This window comes from Lutzomyia longipalpis, chromosome 3, assembly GCF_024334085.1.
Source record: "Lutzomyia longipalpis isolate SR_M1_2022 chromosome 3, ASM2433408v1".
Lineage (NCBI taxonomy): Eukaryota > Metazoa > Arthropoda > Insecta > Diptera > Psychodidae > Lutzomyia > Lutzomyia longipalpis.
The window spans coordinates 8,964,458-8,981,710 of record NC_074709.1 but is presented as its reverse complement, the minus strand read 5'-3'; the positions used below and the strand labels follow the sequence as shown (position 1 = coordinate 8,981,710).

The 17,253-nt window shown below is 37.0% G+C and overlaps 4 protein-coding genes across 6 annotated transcripts; 3 read left to right on the top strand and 1 right to left on the bottom strand.

Moving 5' to 3' along the window:
• Window positions 1-231: 231 nt before the first annotated feature.
• On the top strand, window positions 232-6,919 carry LOC129791864 (activin receptor type-1). Of its 2 annotated transcripts, XM_055830459.1 has the most exons (6): window positions 232-314; window positions 900-1,005; window positions 1,273-1,308; window positions 1,411-2,550; window positions 3,773-3,998; window positions 4,072-6,919. In XM_055830459.1, the coding sequence occupies exons 1-6, from the start codon at window positions 254-256 to the stop codon at window positions 4,219-4,221; spliced, it is 1,719 nt and encodes a 572-aa protein (XP_055686434.1). In that variant the 5' UTR covers window positions 232-253; the 3' UTR covers window positions 4,222-6,919. The 2 variants fall into 2 exon arrangements, with proteins under 2 accessions (XP_055686434.1, XP_055686435.1); XM_055830460.1 differs by lacking the exon at window positions 1,273-1,308.
• A 1,236-nt stretch (window positions 6,920-8,155) lies between these two features.
• Window positions 8,156-12,546, top strand: LOC129791840 (iron-sulfur clusters transporter ABCB7, mitochondrial). 2 transcript variants are annotated; one of them, XM_055830411.1, is made up of 6 exons: window positions 8,156-8,325; window positions 10,026-10,134; window positions 10,478-10,586; window positions 10,656-10,810; window positions 10,878-12,226; window positions 12,295-12,546. In XM_055830411.1, the coding sequence occupies exons 1-6, from the start codon at window positions 8,194-8,196 to the stop codon at window positions 12,490-12,492; spliced, it is 2,052 nt and encodes a 683-aa protein (XP_055686386.1). In that variant the 5' UTR covers window positions 8,156-8,193; the 3' UTR covers window positions 12,493-12,546. The 2 variants fall into 2 exon arrangements, with proteins under 2 accessions (XP_055686386.1, XP_055686385.1); XM_055830410.1 differs by having other exon boundaries at window positions 8,165-8,325; window positions 10,424-10,586.
• LOC129791912 (SET domain-containing protein 4) lies at window positions 8,529-9,978 on the top strand. Its single transcript, XM_055830535.1, has one exon. The coding sequence runs from the start codon at window positions 8,635-8,637 to the stop codon at window positions 9,958-9,960; it is 1,326 nt and encodes a 441-aa protein (XP_055686510.1). The 5' UTR covers window positions 8,529-8,634; the 3' UTR covers window positions 9,961-9,978.
• Window positions 12,547-13,104: 558 nt separating the features above from the next.
• Window positions 13,105-15,896, bottom strand: LOC129791846 (vitamin K-dependent gamma-carboxylase). Its single transcript, XM_055830426.1, has 2 exons — window positions 14,675-15,896; window positions 13,105-14,613 (listed from the first exon to the last, which is right to left on the bottom strand). The coding sequence occupies exons 1-2, from the start codon at window positions 15,160-15,162 to the stop codon at window positions 13,161-13,163; spliced, it is 1,941 nt and encodes a 646-aa protein (XP_055686401.1). The 5' UTR covers window positions 15,163-15,896; the 3' UTR covers window positions 13,105-13,160.
• Between the last annotated feature and the right edge of the window lie 1,357 nt (window positions 15,897-17,253).

Genomic DNA, 17,253 nt, shown 5'->3' with positions numbered 1-17,253 from the left:
CTTAGCACCGCTCCCAAAACGGTCTTACAGCCCTCTACGAACTACAGTGCAACTTCATAATTCACAAGAAAAAAAAAATCACAAAAATATTTTCTCTCTGATTTCCTTCTTTTTTTTTCTTTTATTACAATGAAAGTACACAAAATAAAAACATTGCACTTCATTTGTCACAAATTTGACACACAAGAAAATCTTCTGTCAAAATTCTGACACTTGTCCAAAAATTCTGACACCTTCTTCAAAGGAACGCAAGATGGCCGCGGAAGTGTTTATAAAATGTTTAATATCATTTTTACTGCTCAATTCGTGCAGAGGTAAAGTGTAATTTGTGCAAATCCCATTATTTAGCTCATCACCTGCCGAATGGTGTATTAATGTGCAAAAAATATGCATGAGAAGTGCTTGAAAAGTCACGTTGAAAAATCGCTTGGTGGCTATGCTGCGCAACCCTCTGTCATATAAGAAATTCAATTATAAAATCACAAAAAATTGATAAGATAAATATTTTGATTTATTTTGTTTGATAAAAATGCTCAATTGAGACGCGAGTACTATTTCTACGCACATCAATTGAAGTATCTTCTGTAATGGACAGAATGGTGATTATGAGAGATTTTTGGGCGAGACGCAGGAAGTCTCCCAGACATCTTTCTTTTTCTTAATCACTTTTCGTCTCTATTGCACTAAATCTAAAATCTCATAAGGAAATCTCTGCCTGACAAAAGGTCAAAGGACAGGCCAAAAGAGAGAGTCTTCTTCACTGTAATTTGTATTGTAAAGGGCAATATTGCAAAATGACTAAGAAGCATTTCAAAGGGTTAAAAAGTTTTGCAAAAAGAGGAATAAAATAAGAAAATATTTTTTTTTGATGATTTTTAATAGAACTTTTCCTTTTTTAGGTGAAATAAATGGGCGCCTTTTGGATGAAAATGAAGAAAATATGGATTTGGAGGCACACCATGCAAGAGATCTTCCAATACAGAACTCCATTCAGAGTCATCCCAGGTAGAGATGATTTTTTTTTTAAATAAGAATCATCAGAATCTTTCATCTGTAACCCTTCTCATCCATTAAAAATAATGAGCATAAAGAGTACATCCGATGTGACGCTAACCAATACCTGACTGTATATTCTTTACCAAATTTCCTGCAAAAAAGAAATCCTTTTGAATCCATTTTAATTAATAAATTGAACTAATTTCTTCCCTAAATGCTTACTAATCAAAATGGCTAACTTTGAACCTCCTGTAAACCCCCTAATTTTGTAATTAGGAGGCACAGAAAATCCAAGAGACGAATGAAGCACAGGTAGTATGAATTTTTTTTAAAGTGATTTAGTCATTAAATAAGATTTCTTTATTTATAAAAAATAACTTAAAAATTGTAACAAAAAAATAAATAAAATTGTAGGTACAAATGCTACTCGTGTGAGCCCCCTGATTGCTCCAACAACATAACAACACACACCCACTTGTGCCAGAATGCCATTCAATGCTGGAAATCCCGCGTTCGTGATAGTTTTGGCGTGGAACGCATGAGCCGGGGATGCACAACATCCCACGACCAATTGCCCGTTCTCTGCAATCCCAACATCAAAGGTGGGCACGCCAAGAGGCACTCATCGGGGCAGTACAACATTGAATGCTGCACCGGTGACTACTGCAACAATGGCAGCTTCCCGGAATTGTCGCCAATCAACGAGGTAATCCGCATGGATCCCGGAACACCACCTGGTCTCAAGTGGGCCATTGGATTGATCGCCGTGGCCGTTGTGTTGCTCATTGCTGGGGCTGCGGTGTGCGTATGGTGGCGCCAGGGACGACACAAGAGACTCCTTGTGTCACGCAGTAAAGCCGATCCGGAGACATACTATGCCAGTGATGACATCCTTCGTGCCACAACAGCCGGTGATAGTACACTGCGGGAGTATCTTGAGCATTCGGTGACATCGGGATCAGGTAGTGGGCTACCGCTGCTGATTCAGAGAACTCTGGCCAAGCAAGTCTCCTTGGTGGATATCATTGGTCGTGGGAGGTATGGTGAGGTATGGCGTGGCATCTGGCATGGGGAGAATGTTGCCGTGAAGCTGTTCTACAGTCGCGACGAAGAATCGTGGAAGCGTGAAACGGAAATCTACAGTACAGTCCTACTTAGGCATGAAAATATCCTCGGGTACATTGGTTCGGATATGACGTCACGCAACTCGTGCACACAGCTCCTCCTCTTGACACACTACTACCCCCTTGGGTCACTCTATGATCATCTCAATAGATCCGCATTGACGCATCACGAAATGGTGGTTATTTGCTTGTCCGTCGCCAATGGGCTCGTACATTTGCACACGGAGATTTTTGGGAAGCAAGGAAAGCCCGCCATTGCACATCGGGATCTCAAATCCAAGAATATCCTCATACGTCACAACGGGTCATGTGTCATTGCTGATTTCGGTTTGGCTGTTACACACGTCCAGGCCACGGGACAAATTGATTTGGGGAATAATCCAAAAGTCGGCACTAGACGCTACATGGCGCCCGAAGTTCTCGATGAGAGGTAACCTTGTGAGATTTTCCAGGAGTTTATAGCTGTATTTCTTTCAGACACAGCTTTTGTGTACCGAGCCAAATCGAAAGTCGTCAGATCGGGCTCAAACTTGGGATGAGCACGAATTAGGGTCCCCACATTCCAAAAAACGTATGCGCTAAAAAAATTTTTTTCCGGTCGTCCGTAGTATAACGTTAAATTGCAAGAGAACGGTGATAGATAAAGAATTGCGGTAAACGGAAAAGTTTAAATATCGGCCTGAAGAAATCCGATTATGAAGTCAAATCCACCCCCCGCGTCCGCCATTTTGAATAACCCCCAAATTTTGTTTTCACTAAATCTCAGCCCCTATTATAGCTAAAAATCTGGAATTTTTCTATGTTGTAGGGGCCATCAAGACCTTTCCAACGATACCTCTTTTTTATAAATCGGTCAAGCCGTTTAGTCAATATGGCCGCCGCAATTTTTCATCGAGAATCGATCATAATTCGAAAACGGTTTAACCGATTTTGGTCAACTCGAGGTCAAATGATATCTCTCAACAAACCCTACAACTCTCTAGAGCTTCGCAAGTTTCAAAAGTGACTGATAGGGGGCCAAAAATCAAAAACAAAATTTTCGATGAGTTCGTTGAATTATCGAAAACGCCATTATCGATTTGCTTCAAATTTTGATATATTGATTGATATTATTATTGATAGCTCACTATATCTTTTTATAAATAAGAATTTAAAGAATTTATGTCGACATTTTGAAAATATTAAGTTCCAACTTTGACATGTTATATCTCGGGAAATACAAGTTCGATTCTTATCAGCTCAAGTGCAAATGAAAGGTTTCATGAAACCATACAAATGTATAGAATATTGCAACTTCGAAAAATGACCGCGAGAGGCGCTAAAGAAAAAATTAAAATTTTCAAAAATTTCAAAATCGAATATTTCGAAAATGCAATTATGGATTTACTTCAAATTTTAATATGTTATAGCTGAAGTTAAGACCTTTCCAACGATAGCACAAAATCGAAAATCTATGGAGCCATTCCCGAAATATGGCGTTCTAAAGATTTCTTAAGACCTTTCCCAGTTTTGCGCATATTTAAACTAATTCGCGTTCTAGTTTGCTCTCACAAAATTGTTACACTGAAAGAAACACAGCTCTCATAAGCTTGGTCAGCTTACCAGTATATTTTATAATCAAAATGTATTTTTTCTCTTTGTGATATAAAAAGCATCAACATGGGATGCTTCGAGGCAATCCGACGTGTTGATATCTATGCTCTGGGCCTAATTTTCTGGGAAGTTTGCCGCAGAACACTATCTTGTGGCATTGCTGAAGACTACAAAGTGCCATTTTATGATGTTGTTCCTGCAGATCCAAGTTTTGAAGACATGAAGAAGGTTGTCTGTGGTGACAACTACCGACCATCCTTGTCCAATAGATGGACATCTGATCCTGTAAGCTCTTTATTATCTTTTTGCTTTTTTTCTCCTGTTCTAAAAAGACTTAAACTTTTCCATTTTTCTACAGCTCTTGGCAGGAATGTCAAAATTAATGAGAGAATGTTGGCATCAGAATGCAAATGTTCGCCTCCCAGCGCTGAGGGTGAAGAAGACAATTCAGAAATTAGCCTCAAATGATGCTAGTGTGAAGCTCCACCAGAATGAGGAGGAAGTATAGGAGGAGACAAGGTAAATGTTTGTAGAAGCTCTACCCTGAATATTTGCTAAATTCAGTGAATTTGAACGTTTTTTTTTATTATTTAATGTGAAAAGATTCTTTAAAAATAAAGCGAGAAAACGATTCTTTTGTTGTTGGTTGAAATTTTGATATCAATTTTCAAGCAACAAGCAAAAAAAAAAAGAATTAAAATCTCCCTGAATTTTAGAAGAAGAAAAAAAACTATCTAATATATATTTTAATAAATATATTTGAAAAAAAAATATTAACATCGTGGAATGTGTTAGAAATTAATAAAAGAAAAATAGTTGAACTTTTACAAAAAAAAAGAATTAGTGTTGAAAAAATTACTAATGATGGGTTTTATAGATGCGAAATTTCAGCAACTTTCTCCAAGAAATTATTTGAGGAAGAAAACTTTAGAAAAAAAATTAGTTCAGATTAATCTTGATGCAAAAAAAATCATTTTGCACTTTTTATGTCCACCACTGTACAATATAAAATGCGCCATACAAAGTATTGCTTATAATTTGTTCAATTTAAATTAGAAATAGTCAGAACTCCCCCTTTATTTAATTTTTCTCCTAAAACAGATTTAATTGATTTTTTTTTAATATTAGGTAGGTAAGAAAAAAAAATTTTTAGACTTTCTTCAAGCGGAAAAGAAAAAAAAATGCGAGATCTCGCAGAAAGTGGCTGAAATTTTGCTTTGAGATTTATTTTGTTATATTAATAGAGACAATGAAGAAAAGTCTGTATGTGTGTGAGCGTGAGGATGTTGTGTGGAGTTAATCAGTTAAAGAATAATATCAAGAAATAGAGCCCCAGATTATATTGAAAAGAGAAAAAAATGATTGAGGAAAAGCCAATAAAAGAGAAATATTCATTTTTTCAATGAATAAATGGCGCATCAATCATTTTGCAGTTTATGCGGAAAATATCTGTTTTGACTAATTTGAAAAGAGAGATAAGTGCGCGATTAATTTGTGTGTAACATAGAGTAAGAAAAAAAAGAGAGAAATAGTAGATAATGTAAAAAAAAACAAGATGTCTGACTTAGGATTTAAGAGTAAAAAAAATGGAAGGAAAGGTTAAATATTGTAGGTAAAATTAATTAATCAATAGTTGTAGATTGATTTTTAATTCATTTTTGTGAATTCTCTATCAGTCCCTGATTTAAACGGGAAAGACAAGAAACAAAAACTTGCCCAGTAAAGTGAAAATTGGGAAAAAGTACCTAAGAAAATGGAAAAAAATAAACAAAATTGTTTTTTTTTTGTCCTCAAGCTCAATCTTCGGGAAAAGGAGCCTATTCTAGCTTATTCTAGAATTCAAAATTTAATAAAATTAACTTTGAATAATTAACGGAAACGTTTAATGGACGCAAAAAACTTTTATCTGTGATAAAAATTATTTTATCGCGAGATTTAAAGTTTTTATTTTTTTTTCAAAAAAAAACTTTTTTTGTTATGATCAAAAAACCTAATTAAAAATTTTAATAAAATTAAAAATTATAGCCAGAAATCAAGGGGGGTTCCTAAATTCATCGGATCTTCGGAAATATTCGGTTTTATTGGTTAATATTCGGATTATTTGTCAAGGAAATACAAGTATAAGTCTAAGCCTAAAAATGATAAATTCAAGCATGAAAACACTTAAATCAAACCGAAAAGTAGTAAATTCAAACAGAAGAGTTCGAAATTCAAACTAAAAAGTAGTAAATTTAACCCAAAATGAGTAAATTCAAGCAGACAAATATTTGAATTTAATTCCCAAACAGCATAGATTGAGGAACAAAACTTTAAAAAAATATTAAAGTCTAAAAAGGACTAAAGTCAAACCAAAAAGGCCTAAATACATTTTTGGATTTTTTTCGGTTTTGAGCTTTACGGTTTTTAGCAAAAAATGTTAATGTGAAGTCATTTATTCAGATCTTTGGAAATATTCTGATGATTCGCTTAATACTTGGAGGACAAAACTGGTACTTCCTGCCAATTTAACTTTTTCAAACCGTCATAGATTAAAATCTATCCAACTTGTCTTTATAAATTTTACATCTATGTGTAGGTGGATTCAAATACTAGAAGTTTATAATAAGAAAGTCCGGAAAAACTTTTTTTTATAATAGAAATTGAAGCTCAAAGATTGAGGTTAGAAATTCATGTCCTCCAGTTGTTAAAAAACCAAAATATTCGCCAGATAAACACCCCTTGCAAAAACTTTATTATCATCGATGAAACATTACCGTGAATGTTTCATGGATTGAATAAAACAAGTTTTAAAGGGATCCTTTAAAAATTTTAACAATTCCTTCAATTCAAAGGGGATTTATTAAAATTTGAATTTCTTGATTGAGTTTGAGCAACAAAAGAAAAGAGAAAGATTTTGTAGAAAAATGAAAAACTAAAGAAAACTCTTCCCGCCACTAATTTAAACTCACCACAATCTGTGTGTTTGTGTTTTAATTTCTTAAAAATAAGTAATGTATACAATATCTATTATTAAATAAATAAAAAAAGAAAAAAATCTAACCGTGTCGAGATATAAAAAAAACAACAAATTTATACATATTAAACACCAAAAATCATTGAGTTACGTAACATTTTAGCAATTATCTCTATATCCTATCGATATTATTAGAAATTGGAATGAAAGAAGAAAATTAAATCAGACAAGATATATCAAGAAAACAAGAAAATATTTAAATGTTGCAGTACCTATTAATATATTATTATAATTAATTAATTAATTATATTAAAAAAGAAAAGAAAAAAAACTTTCATTCATCATATTTTTAATCATAATAACTTTTTAACAAGTTAATTAATTTGTGTGTATTTTGTGTTGTACGTGCGGTGCGGACACAAAAACGCATTTTTTGTGAGAGAAAAGGCATTGGAAAATGAATAAAAAAATACATGTTCATCATTTTTCTCCTCCCCATATCAATTTAACATATTTCAATTAAATAAAATTAAAGATTTGTATCATTTGAAAGGAGACATATTTTGAAGAAGAAAAAAAATAAGAGAAAATCCAATCAGAACTCCGAATGAATTTGAATATCAAATATTTATTTAAGATTTTTATCTTTTAAATATTTTTTTTAAAAGATTGTTTTGTCTTAATTTTTAATGCCATCGTCAATAGAAAAAAATTCAGAAATTGAAAAATTGAGATTGAAAAAGGACATTATGCAGTTTTAATGATTTTTTTTTAAATTGAAAGAAAAATACAAATTCTTTGATCAAATAGTATAAAAAAAGATTAGAAAACAAGAAATTAATACTTTGGAAAGTTGGATGGCTTAAAGTTCTGTTATAAAACAAATCCCAAACTGCATTGAGTCCTTTTTTATCCCAAGTGTAAGCGTTGGCATTTTTTTTCCTCTTACCTTCCCCCACAACATTGTGAAGCAATTTTGTAATTGTTTAATATGAGTCACATATCCAAATGAGACATATTAATTTATATACTCAAGCCATAAAGAATACATATTCAAGATGCAAAGAAGATGAAGAACGAGAACAGAAAAGCGAGCCACAAAAGTCTCAAAAAAATGGAAATAAATAACCACATATTTTGCAAATATTTTCAAGAAAAAAAACTGAGAATGATATGAAATGGCAGAGGAATCATCTTTGCAAAAAAAGAGAGAGAGAAAAACATAAAATTGCTCATTGTGCGAAAAAAAGAAGAAATCATCATGTAAGCTCATTTGTACATAAATCATGTATGTTTTGTAGGGTAATTTTCATTTATTAACATAAGCAATATATAGTTTTTAACAAAAAAAAACAATAAAAATGTCTTTGATTATAAAAATCATCATGGCGACTTTTTCTTTTTTTCTCTTTTTTCTCCACAAAACTTGACGACTTTTTGAATTTAGCGCCATAAATATAGTTACAGAAGCAACCACCTGCTATTTTTGTGGCGCTGCAATCACAAAAGGGAGTGTGTGTGTGAAAAATGGCTACATTGCGTTTTATTTTGCAGAAAAGTTGCAATTTTAGCCAATTTCCCGCGAAAAACGGTGGAATTTCCGCAATTAGAGGCTACACACATCCCACGAGGTATCCTCACTACTTCACAGCCACACGGGTAAGTGTCGGAAATTATCTTTTCAACGATAAAATCAAAGAAATTTTTACAAAGCACAGCGCGATGTTTTGATTGTCAATTTTGCAATCAGAGAAATCTTTTGCGGGTTTTTTCCACCAAATTTTTAAATGATTTATTGAGTTTTCCGCAAAATTAGCCTCTTGAGATGATTTATAATGAATTTTTCCTATATCTGATTTCAGAATTGACATCAATCACCCTGTGTGGAGTGTTGAAAAAAAAAGAAAAAGAAATAAGAATAAGAATTTTTTACGCGAAAAAAATTATATAATTCGGGAGTGTTGAGAAATGTCCGGAAAGGAGGGCATTCCGGGCATTCCTGTGCAACTTCCAAAAATGGGATGCGGTGAGAAACCCAGTGAGGAGATAATCCAACTGGGGAGATTTATGAAGCATCAAAAAAATTGGCGGAATGACACAAAACTCGCCGTGAAGGTGTTTCCGGACACGGGTCGTGGACTCATCTCCCGGCGTGCTATTGAGAAGGATTCTGAGATAATTGATTTGCCATTTGATGCATTGATTAGCTTAAAAAGCATCTCAGATGATGGGGAATTTATGCAGTTGCTGGAGGAAGTGAGTGGGGAGATGAAATGGAAGGTACAGACACTCCTGACATTGTATCTCCTGTGGAATTGGCATGTTGGGGATAAGTCCCCGTGGAAGGACTACCTGAGGAGTCTTCCCACCACACTGACACATCCGCACTTCTGTTCGGTGGATGAACTCGTGGCAATTCCCGTGATTAGCGAAAGAATTATTGATTCTGTGAATCAGAGTGAAGTTAGGGAGGTACAGAAGTACTTTGAGCACACCCTATGCCCCTGCTGTGGTGGCAAATTCTTCCCGGATATCTTCCCAAAGAGGAAATTCATTGAATTCTATCTCATTTGCAATTCCCGGACGGTGTATGTGCCTCCGGACACGGTGAGGATGATGCTGCGGGGTACAAGGGTGCTTGGGATGATATCAAATGATCCTAATATGGCTCTTGCACCCTTCCTGGATCTCTTCAATCACAGTGGCGATACCAAAACAATGTGTAGCCTAGCGCGAAAGGGCACAACCTACTTCTACACCCTCAAAACATCCTCCAGCTTCAGACGAGGAGAGCAAATCTTCATCAACTATGGGCCACATTGCAATATGAAGCTCCTCATTGAGTATGGGTTCTTCCTTCCGGGGAATTACAATGAATTCATTGAGGTCTCCCTGAAGGACATTGAGGATTTGGTGAAAAATCTCCGGCGCTCACAGAAGAATCTTCACATTCCCAGCAATAAATTTCGCTATATTCGTGATCACAATCTCCATGAGAAAATGTTCCTGGATGCCGATGGGTTTAGTCATAATTTATCAATTGTTCTGCATTTTCTCCTCATTGATGGGAATATCTATGAGAATCACTACCATCCCGTTGTTTTTGGGCAACTTCCCGACGAACAGAGTCTCAGGGAGTACAAGAAGCACCTGATAAATCTCCTCCTGGAGCGCTATCGTGACTCCCTGGTGAATCTCCAGCACGTGGAGAGATTAACGGAAAGTGGGATGATTGTTCGGGATTTTCTCAAGTGTCGCATTGCTTTTATGAGCGATTGTTTGAATAAATACTAAAAGAAAATGAGAGAGAAAGGAGATTTCTTTTACTTCTTCTCTTCCTTTTCCCTCTGACTTTGTAGGTCCTGTCAACGAGTAAAGTTCACGAGAGTAGCCATGAGAAGAAGAAACCCATCCCACTGGGTACGAGTGTCTTTGGGAATCTCTTTGCCAAGAAAAGAGTGAGAAAAGGTAATGAAAAAAAGAAATCTAGCACAAAGAGAACAAGCTAGAAAGTAATTTAAAAAAAATTGCAACGGTTATGTAAGTTTTGTTCCGCACTGCCAACATATGTTTTCCCACATCCACATGTTTTTTTGTCCACTAGAAAATTCTCTTTTAGCTCCATCGTAGATTTTCTTTGTTTTTTAAATTCTCTCGTAACTAAAGCAGTTTTTGACCAGTTCGCACTTAACTTTTGTTGCTTGGCTTGTCCAACAAACCCATGGGATGTTACTAGAGATTAGTAGTACTTCCTTAGGGGGCCAGCATCATCAGCAAGTGCGGACTTGTTACCATCCTGGTGTCTCATCAGGTGATAGAGAAGCCTTTGGGGTTGATGGACCAGAAGTTACACCCACGGACATGATAAAAGCCATGATGTCTTACATTTGGCCCAAGGATGATGCTTTTATCAGGAAAAGGTTAAATTCTAGTTCCTTAAAAAACCAAAAAACATTTCAAAGAAAGATTTAGAAAGATTTCCTTTGCAGAGTTGTAATCTCATTGGGACTTTTGGCGAGTGCAAAGCTACTAAATGTTGGTGTTCCATTCCTCTTCAAGGGTGCTGTGGATGCTCTCAGTGTTCTGAATGTAAGCACACCAGCAGACACTGCGCTAACTCTGACAACATCCCTCCTAATTGGCTGTAAGTTTGGGAATTTTTTTGTTAAAATTCTCTTATTTTCAAATTTAATAAAATCATTTTCGGGCAGACGGTGTAGCTCGTGCTGGGGCTGCTGGCTTCAATGAGCTTCGTAATGCTGTCTTTGCACGCGTGGCACAGCACTCAATCCGTCGGATTGCCACAAATGTCTTTATGCACCTCCACAACCTCGATTTGGCTTTCCACCTCAACCGACAAACGGGTGCGTTGTCCAAGACAATCGATCGCGGATCTCGTGGCATAAATTTCGTCCTTTCCGCCATGGTGTTCAACATTGTCCCCACAATCTTCGAACTAGCGCTCGTCTCGAGTATTCTTGGGCTCAAATGTGGGGCTGCTTTTGCTGGTATCTCAATGGGATGCGTTGGTGTTTACGCCCTGTACACACTAACAGTCACCCAGTGGCGTACAAAGTTCCGTGTCTTTATGAATCAAGCTGAGAATGAGGCGGGGAATAAGGCAATAGACTCTCTCATCAACTACGAAACCGTCAAGTACTTTAACAATGAGAAATTCGAAGCACAGCGCTACGATTCAACGCTGAAGAAGTACGAAGATGCAAGCCTGAAGACAAGCTCGAGTCTTGCAATGCTGAATTTTGGCCAAAATGCCATCTTCAGTGTTGCCCTGAGTGCAATTATGGTGCTAGCTGCGAAGGAAATAGCCGCTGGAAATATGACTGTGGGGGATCTCGTGATGGTCAATGGGCTTCTCTTCCAACTCTCCATTCCCCTTGGCTTCCTGGGTAGTGTCTACCGCGAAGTGCGTCAAGCTCTTCTCGATATGCGCTCAATGTTTATGCTAATGAGCATAGATACGACAATTGCCAACAAACCCAGTGCACCGTACCTCTCAATTGATCGTGGGAATGCCTCAATTGAATTCCGGGATGTTTCCTTTCAGTACGAAACGGGAAAGGCTGTCTTCGATAAGCTTTCCTTCTCAATTCCCACGGGGAAGAAAATTGCCTTTGTCGGTGGGTCAGGAAGTGGCAAGTCATCAATGGTACGTCTGCTGTTTCGCTTCTTTGAACCCACATCCGGAGATATTTTAATTGGTGGTCAGAATATTCGGGATGTGGATTTGAATAGCCTAAGGAAGGCCATAGCGATCGTACCGCAGGATTCAGTCCTCTTCCACGACACAATACGCCACAATATTCACTATGGGAATCTCCGGAAGGATCAAGCGGAGGTGGAGGTGGCGGCAAAGATGGCAGATCTCCATGATTCAATCGTTCAATGGCCCAAAGGCTACGATACGCAAGTCGGTGAGCGGGGACTTAAGCTTTCTGGCGGTGAGAAGCAGAGGGTGGCCATTGCAAGGGCAATCCTCAAGAATGCTCCCATTCTAGTCTTTGACGAAGCCACGAGCAGTTTAGATTCCATAACGGAACATGTAAGATTTTGCTGAATTTTTTTTTAGGGAAAGTTTCTTTGATGAGAATTCTTTGGATTTTATTGCAGAATATCCTCCAAGCCTTGTCTCGTGCTACGGAAGGGCGAACCAGTATCTGTATAGCCCATAGGTTGTCCACCGTAATGGATGCAGATGAGATTTTTGTCCTTGAAAATGGACGTGTTGGTGATCGTGGGACGCATCAGGAGCTCCTCCAGAAGGGTGGGCTGTATGCCAAATTGTGGGAAACGCAGAATATGAAGTAAATGCTGCATGTACAATAAAATGGTGTAAAAAAAAATTAAATAATTTAAACGAAACCTTTATGGGGCTATCACACTTAAGCTCCAAGTGCTTAAGCATCATAACCTCTATGTCACATGTAAAATCGTAAAATCTTAAGCATCAAGTGCTTAGAGCTTAGGTGTGTTTTGGAGCCACAAAATAGAGTCTCCTGGGGGGAGATGTTTGACAACCTGCACGTGTGATTCTACAATCCGCTTCCTCCTGCGCATGGACTAGCAATAGTTCGTGGCTAATAGTGAAACCTTAAGGTGCTGCTACACAGCTATAGTACGGCATATCGCTAAACTCTATCTCGTAATGAACACAATCAGTAACTCTTGTTGTATCCACACCTCAGTATTTGTCTATTTGTCAGCTACACAGCCGGACGGTTCAGCTTTACTGTAGTCTTTCAATGGGCATTCCCCTTCTTCTAAAGTAAGTCAATAAATGGCCAAGAACATACAACGAGTGAAAGGATCTTTCCATCGTTTGGTCCTGGAGGTTGGTAGTAACGCTAAGACGGCAATGGACGTAGAACGACGCAGAAGAGTACCCATTGAAATGAAATAAATGCACCAAAATGGGCCCAAAATTTGATCTTAAAATTACATTTTTATTTTAAAATTCCTACAAAACAATTCCTCTATTAAATCCTCATTGGCATAGGAACGCCGTAGACTTCAAAGAGAAGTGAATTCCCAACGTGTGCGAAGAATTTGACAAAATTCTCCCATCTGTGGTGAAGTTCATCGACAATGGGCAGCAATGGTGGTTCATCTTCAACAAGGAGGTGTCCTCCTTCAGTCAGATTCTTCATAGTTTGATTCTGAAATGTGTACATGTAGCATGCAGGAGTTTCTCCAAGCACAAGGACTCTGTGGAATATTCCTGCATGGAGCTTCACAGATTGCCCAGGTGTGAGTGTCATGGTATCGTCTGAAGCCTCTGAAGATACCTTGATGCTGCCATCAATGCAGGTAATGGTGACATTGTCGAGATCCTTTGAAATGAAATTCTCCATTTGCAATCCCGGAAAGTCAGCAATGAACATGATGTCCGTGTAGTTGTTCCACATGAGAACATCTTCTGCAATTTCCGCCATACGTGGTCTCAGGTATGACAATTCACTGAGAAGCGGAAGAACCCATGTTGTTTGCTCAAATGGTGACCAATGTGCCCGAAGGAGATCAGTGCGCGGATCAAAAACCCTCTGTTGGAAACGTTTATTCATTGAGCACCAAATATCAAAGAAGATGGCCACGTGCTGTGGATCAATTTCCGTTGTTTTGGCCTCTGCAACGCCCTCAACTAAATTCCTATGCACACACTGAGCATACTGCAGCGCCATATCAGCGTGTTTCGTCCATCTATCTGTCTCCGAAAAGGCATAGGGTTCAACATATAACGTATGGTTGTTCTTCTTATCAACAACCTTAATGGAGATGAGTACAGTGTCCCAGGAATGCACCATCATGTCCCAAGAATAGCCATAGAGGCCCTCAGTCCAGTTGTTGTAGCCCTTTGTGATAAAATGCGAGTACGGAAGGAAGAACTGAAGCGCCATGTAAAGGATTATCCATGTGGTTGTTAACCTCTGCTGCGACGTTGATTTGCTAGTTGATTTGGCAATTTCTCTATCTTTCGGAGCCTGTGACGTATTCTTCGTGTCTTTTCGAAAAATCCTCCTAGGCCAATCAAAGGCATAGAAGAGTGGCATCTCAACCAAACAAACCCACGGAAACATCCCGATTGTAAAGAGTCGGGAATTCATGAGATGAAAAGCAGCTGCTACGAGGCTTGCTACGGGTCGTGTACGTCGCCAAATGAGGAAGAATGCAATGGTGAGGTCAAAAAGGAAGCCAAACCAGTGGATGATTAGCAAATCCGTCATGCCAGCACCCAAAATGATCCTGAATGGTGCAAAAATCCAATGATAGCCCAAATTGGTCATTGCATAGCCTGATAGCCATTCTATTGAGAATTTCTTGAGTCCCGCCACGAAGTAGAGAATGAAAAATTGGAATTTGAGCAGGAAGTAGTTCCAAAAAGGAACCTCCGTGTCTCTGTAGTTGTTTGTTGCCATCTTAGCATCAAAGGCACTTGAAAAAGGAAAAGAAATGATTTTTTTTCTCTTGAGAATCAAGGATAATGGGAATTTACCAGAATTTATTGGCGGAAGTGAAGAAGAAGAGAATACTGAGTAATCCATAGAGGTAGCTGTGATTGTTCCAACTACTCTTATCCAGGAAGAAGATGTACCAGTAAGGCAGGCAGAACATGAGGCATGATGCACGAAAGCGATATCCAATGCAGATTCCTAGAGCTCCAAACCACATTATCCCGTAAATAATTCCCATCCAGGGTAGTGACAGGGGTGCTAGGAAGGTGAAAAGTGGGAAACGGCAGTCTCGAGGATTTCCCCAACGAAGATCCAAATCCCCACCAGATCGTTCCTCGGGGATATCAATCATCATCATCAGCCCAAATAGCATTCGACCCACACCTAAACTCGCCCCATCAACTGGTGTGTGGAGAACCTTTGTGATTGACTCGAATGATGTGAAATTCTCCAGGGAATGTCCTGAGAATTCCCGGAATATCCTGGCAATCCTTCTTTGGGACTTTTTCACTTCACTGCAATCCTTCATGGCACAAACACAACACTGCAACACGATCCTGAGGATTCAGCTGATTTTATATCCAGCATCCTCCTCTCCGGTACAGGGATGCTGCAGCAGCGTCTGCGCACATCCTGCCTGTGAGTTGTGTGGTCTTCTTCCTCCCCCCCAACCCTTCCACACACCCCCGGAGCACTCATAAAGGGGGTTGATAATGAAATTCGATGGGATTTTCTCTCTAATTTTATATCATCCTGTCTCGGATTGTTTTCCACACAAACAATTTTATTGACACACCACATTGCAACACATAGGGGGTGGTTGAGGGGACGCATTCGAGGACATTTCGAGGCATCCCCCGAGCGACATGGTTCACCATCCTGTGGCGGTAAGTACGTGAATAATCCACCCACCGGAAAACAACCCCACACAAAGCTTAATTTCTCATGAAAATGAAGAAATATTAGCAACGTGGGTGGATGGTTGTTGTTGTTGCGCCATCGTGTGTGCCCACAGATAAATTGAAAAGGACAGCCAAGAGACGATAACATAGTGAAATAATTATACAATTTTGTTTATCTCTTTAACAATTTGATATGACTTATCAGCTAAATGGTTGAGATTTTCTATTAGCACCCAATGGAAGGTTCCTCATGGAACTGCGGGAGTTTTTCTTTGCTAAATTTTAATGTTTTTCAGTGAAGAATTTGGTGCTCAAAGAGGGATATTTTTTAAGCAATTTTTGAGAAGATTTGATTAGGAAGCGTAAGAGCTGAATGACGTCGACTTTTAATTAAATTGTAGGCGACATTTCGATTACCAAAGGATCTATGATAATTTGCTTTCAATTACAATCTTTGGAGTAATTTTTCTAAAGAATTTTTTTTATTTAACTATTTTCTTCGATGGAAAATAATTCTGAAAAAAATTATGATTAACATTCTCTAGAAAAACTTTATTAGAGTTATATTAAAAAAATTCAATTTATGAACGAAATATTAATTAAGAATCTACAACTTTATTCTCCATAAAAATTAAAAATTAAATTAAAGAGTCGATTCTGATAAAAATCTTTTCATTTCTCTTGTAACATTTTAAAAGTTGTAAGATTCTGACAGTTAATGTTTTTTAAATTTGTTCTATAAAAGAAAAATCTAGAATTCGTTCTTTTAGAAAAAAGTCAGAAAGATCTTTAAAAAACTTTGGAAAGGAAATTTTCCCCTAAAAATACGTTAATACTTTAAAGTAATAAATAAAATGTAAAAATTGTTTTAATTTTTTTTTAGAATGGCATAAATCTTGTAATTGACGACTTTTAAGAAAAGAAGAGAAACTATTTTTATCAGAATCTATCCCTAAATTGGAATTTATATAATTTAATTTTCTTCTCTATAAAAATGAAAAGGACAACATTCATTTTTATTTCAATTTTTAAAGAAGATATGTGTCTTGGCTATAAATTGAACAGAAAATTAATAAAATCTCAACTTATGGATTGATTCTGATAAGAAATATTTTCTTTTTTTTACAATTTAAAATAATTATGGAGATTTTGTTAGTTGATGCTTTTAAAATCATTCTATTGTTGTTCTATTAAGTAAAACAAAGAATTTATTATTCCGGAAAACAGTCAGAAAGATCTTCAGAGCCTTGGAAAAGTAATTTTCCTTCAAAAACCTGATCAAAGAGAGAATTAAAATGTTAAAATCTCACAAGATTTTTCCCAGAATGCCAAAAATCTTATAACTGAACAAATTGTAAAGAAAGAAAAGAAAAGATTTATATCAGAATCTACCCTTTAATATTAATGATTGACTAATCAAGAATATTTTTAAGTAAACCACATGAATTATTGCTTTCAAAAAGAGGCGTTTACTTATTAGTAAATCAATCTAATAACATCTTACCTGACTACCTGACTTACCTGCTATCCAAGACATCCACCCATTATGTGATTTTTTGTTAAAAAGATTTTTAATTAAACGTTTCTAAATAAAAAGTTCTTCTATTACAAGATTAAAAAAGCTTTTCTTATTATATATTCTTTTTATTTCTCTCGTATTGCTCAATGAGTAATCTATGTATTTTTTTATATTTTTTTAATGCTGTATTATGAAGAAA